The sequence below is a fragment of the Nicotiana attenuata genome, unplaced genomic scaffold (genome assembly GCF_001879085.1).
Source record: "Nicotiana attenuata strain UT unplaced genomic scaffold, NIATTr2, whole genome shotgun sequence".
Taxonomy (NCBI): domain Eukaryota; kingdom Viridiplantae; phylum Streptophyta; class Magnoliopsida; order Solanales; family Solanaceae; genus Nicotiana; species Nicotiana attenuata.
In genome coordinates, this window is record NW_017672899.1 from 20565 (window position 1) to 24460 (window position 3896).

The following is a 3896-nucleotide window of genomic DNA, read 5'->3' on the forward strand; positions in this document are numbered from 1 at the left end:
CTTGAACTATTCACTTTGAAACTCAGATGAATAGTAAACCTACTAATCTTGAGTCAAACAAGTATTTTCTTGTGGTTTTTGGTGGATAGTAAACACAAGTATTTTCTTATGGTTTCAAACAAGTATTATAAACCCCCTGTTATTCAGACGAAAAGTCAAAAGGATCGAACTTTGTTTACCTACTTTGATCATTTCGTCACAACCTGACAAGCACAAGAATTACAGATTAACTTTGCAGCAGAACTTGTGGAAAGCTTTCATGAGCTAGAATACAAAGTGAGAACGATATCAAAACATTACATTAATGAACAAAGCTGGAAAACTCAAGTTCTGAGTGGATCTTGTCCCAAAGAAAAAATGGTTAATTTTGTAAACCAAGAGAACTCTCAAGTGCCACCCACATTCTAACAAGATTGACTCTTTTACTCCTTGAACACGATTGAACAAGCTCTGGTCATAGTACCATTTGCTATTAGGACTGCCAAAATTAGTAGCTTTAACCTATACAAGACAACTGATACGGGATAAAAGGGAAAGAAAAAAACCCATCCTTGTGTTACATATGGAGTAGGGAAGTATTAATCAGCAATTCGCTCAAATTTAAGACTCCCTTCGTCCAATATAGCCATGTGTTTTCTCTTCTTGGATAATTTAGCAGTTTGAAACCCATTTTGCTCAGTACTAAATTGAGCAGCTGTACGAGCGCGTAATTCCTCTAAGCTCTCACCTTCCTTGGCTCTCTCCAGAACCTGAGATGCAACATACACATACACAGCATATTATTTGGTGATATTTAGGTAGATATACACAATGTCTGAGAATTGCAAGATGACATACCAAATGGCGCCCATACAAGTGAGTATTGGATAGAGCTTCAATGGCATTCTTTGCCTCTTGTTTCGTAACAAACTCTACAAATGCAAAACCTCTATGGTTCCCAAATCTCATCGGCAGCCTTAAGCTCTTTATCTGTAGGATGAATTTAATTTGATGTCAAAAGAAAGAAAAGAACGTTGTTAAACAGCTATGAAATATCGATGATGAATGCAAAACAAAAATAGCATACATGTCAGACTTTCACAGAATCAAAGCATCGCTTGGAATGGTTTTTCCTAGCCCTAGCCCCCTAGTAGCTAGATCACCTACCATGCATCATTCTGTCTAAATTAACATTTTTCAGCTCATGATTTCCATAACTCATTCTATTACCCACGATACTTGACCAAAAAGCATTACAAAGCAGAGAAAATCCGGATGCTCATTTAAATCTGCATAAACAGGCTACCAGGCAAAGTTGAAGTGTGGGACCCTATAGTTTAATCTGTTTTTGTTTTCCCAATCAAAGTTATATACATCACAGCAAAAAGAATATGTAGTACTCAACGGATTTTAGAATGATTAAGAACCAAGGATAATGTGCCCATCCTTCTATCCTTCCCCACTTGAATATCAAAACGGTTAAGTAGCTTTTATTTCATAGTCACAATTGATTTTTCATTGATTAATAGTTCCTAATTATACAACTTGAATATCAGACGATAAGAATGCTAATTAAATAATCAGAATAGATCTTTCATTAAAAATTAACAATTTCTAGGTATTAAATACTTAAATCCTACACTTTTATTTCGTTTAACGTGCTTTATATCGTGGTCTAAACCAGCCAAATGGAAAATTGTGAGCGCAAGACGCTGCTACATAAGAAAAAGCACATTGCAACAGAGACACTACAAACCCTTGATCTCGATTATCTCAGAAGAAACAAATTAATATAATCAATCAGTAAACGTCAGTTTTAAGGATTCAGACCAAATTGAAAAAGAGACACTACAAACCCTTGATCTCGATAATCTCAGAAGAAACAAATTAATATAATCAATCAGTAAACGTCAATTTTAAGGATTCAGACCAAATTGAAAAAGAGACACTATAAACCCTTGATCTCGATAATCTTAGAAGAAAATAGTTAATATAATTTATTAGGTAAAACTCACTTTTGAGGACTCAGACCAAAAGATCAGCATCAGTGAAATTCTATGAGTTCAAGACATATAAAGCTTCTCTCACGCGGACTCGAAATAAAAACAGTTCGGATATAATACATCCCCGTGTCTCACAGCCATATTTCTCCTCAATCAACATCTACCTTTGGCGATTTTAACACCAAAAGACCTAGTATCACCTTTTTACTACATAGTATCACCATAAGATACCAACAGTTGGAGGAATTACCTGCCCAAATGGACTGAATAGTTGCCTGAGATCCTTTTCAGTTGCCTCAAAAGCAACATTCCTAACAAGCAACTTAGTCGAGCTCTTGTCATTCTCAGTTTTCTTTGGAAGTTGACCATCCTTCTTAGTGTGACAAAGTTGCAATATAAGTGCATGACCATCCAAAACAGTGCCCTGAATGACAAGATATGGGAAGTTGAAAAATTGGTTGTAAGTGCCCCAAATGTATGGATAGAATGTTAAAAAAATTCAGGAAGATTACCTGCAAATCCTTGCAAACATTGATTGCTGTATCAACGGAATCAAACTCAATGAATCCAAAACCCATTGAGACATTCTTTCCATTCTTTACATGCTTCTTCACCTTCACAGAATAATATTAACAGGTGTTGGAGGAAGAAGAGTCATTTTCTCAGGCAGTGAGAAGGAAATATTCTTCTAAGATAGTAAAAGTCTCAGCATAAAAAAGAGCCAAAAGAACTTACTCTCGCACTTAATATTCGTCCATCCTTTATGTGTTGAGTGAAATGCTCTTTTAAACTCTCATCAGACGTCTTGAAATTTAGGTTCTTGACATACAGTGATCGTGACTGGAAAGATGGAAAGCAAAAACGTTAATTGGTTACTGAAACATGAAAAGAAACCTGGAAACTCAAGGCAGCCAGAAGAACAAACAAAGAGGCAACAAGGGATTTCTAAAACTGCAATGCTCTTCCCTGTTACTTGTTTCCTGTAGCTGTACTTTTTTGCCTTCGTTATTAGGAATAGCATGAATATTTGGTAATAGTAGAGCAGTTGAACAGCATCCATGAGAATTAAACAGTCTGCTGATACCTAGAGTAAAGTCCATATCTATGACTTATTTATTTCTGATGATTTACAGCGAATCTATCTCCTTCTTCAAATCCTTGATTTGCAGACTATATGCCATAATCCATCAAAACCACTTCGATTCATATGGCAGGCCATAGTTCATTACCAATAAAACAAAAAATAAATGAATATGTAAAGACCAAGTTAAAGAAAGTGTAATATATTCCATATTTTTTTGTATGACAAAAACAACAACTGCACCTCGGTCCCAAGCATGCTAGGTTCAACTATATGAAGACTCACTATTCATGTTGCTCTATTCAAGCCTATTTTGCCGAGGGTCTATCGGAAATAGCCTCTCTACCTCGCCAGATAAGGGTAAGGTCTGCGTACACACTACCCTCCCCAGGCCCCACTTGTGGGATTATACTGGGTATGTTATTGTTGTTGTCTATTTAAGCCTGTCTTAGTGCAATCTTATAAAGACATAGTTTCTCTAATATAAGTTATTTAAAATTTCTTTTTTTTTTTTTTTGAAATTCCTAACGAAACTAAAATTTCCTAAAAAACATTGGACACAAAGTAAACGTACTAACATGACTAAGACTTAATCCCAACTAATTGGTATTGCTTACATAGATCTTTTTCTTCCATTGTCCCCTACTTTTCTGCTAGATCTATTCCATGCGAGTAAACAGGCAAAATTGAACGAAATTAAGAATGATGTTGACGTTACAAACTTCTTTAAAATGTTACACAGATGCTGATCTCTTGAAGTTATTAGTTGTCTGATACCAGTTTTTTTCTCCCCTGTGGATGTGTGTGTGTGTGTGTGTGTGTGGGTTGGGGGG

General features: G+C 35.8%; 1 protein-coding gene across 2 annotated transcripts in view; it reads right to left on the reverse strand.

Annotated features, from left to right (window-relative positions):
* Positions 1–231: 231 nt before the first annotated feature.
* LOC109214858 (multiple RNA-binding domain-containing protein 1) overlaps positions 232–3896 on the reverse strand; it is a 9823-nt gene continuing 6158 nt past the window's right edge. For both annotated transcript variants that reach the window (XM_019378814.1, XM_019378815.1), the window contains exons 11-15: positions 2718–2822; positions 2495–2596; positions 2233–2406; positions 838–969; positions 232–749 (exon numbers count right to left, since the gene is read on the reverse strand). In XM_019378814.1, the coding sequence (XP_019234359.1) occupies positions 579–749; positions 838–969; positions 2233–2406; positions 2495–2596; positions 2718–2822 (684 nt within the window). In that variant the 3' untranslated portion in view covers positions 232–578. The remainder of the gene's footprint in view (positions 750–837; positions 970–2232; positions 2407–2494; positions 2597–2717; positions 2823–3896) is intronic.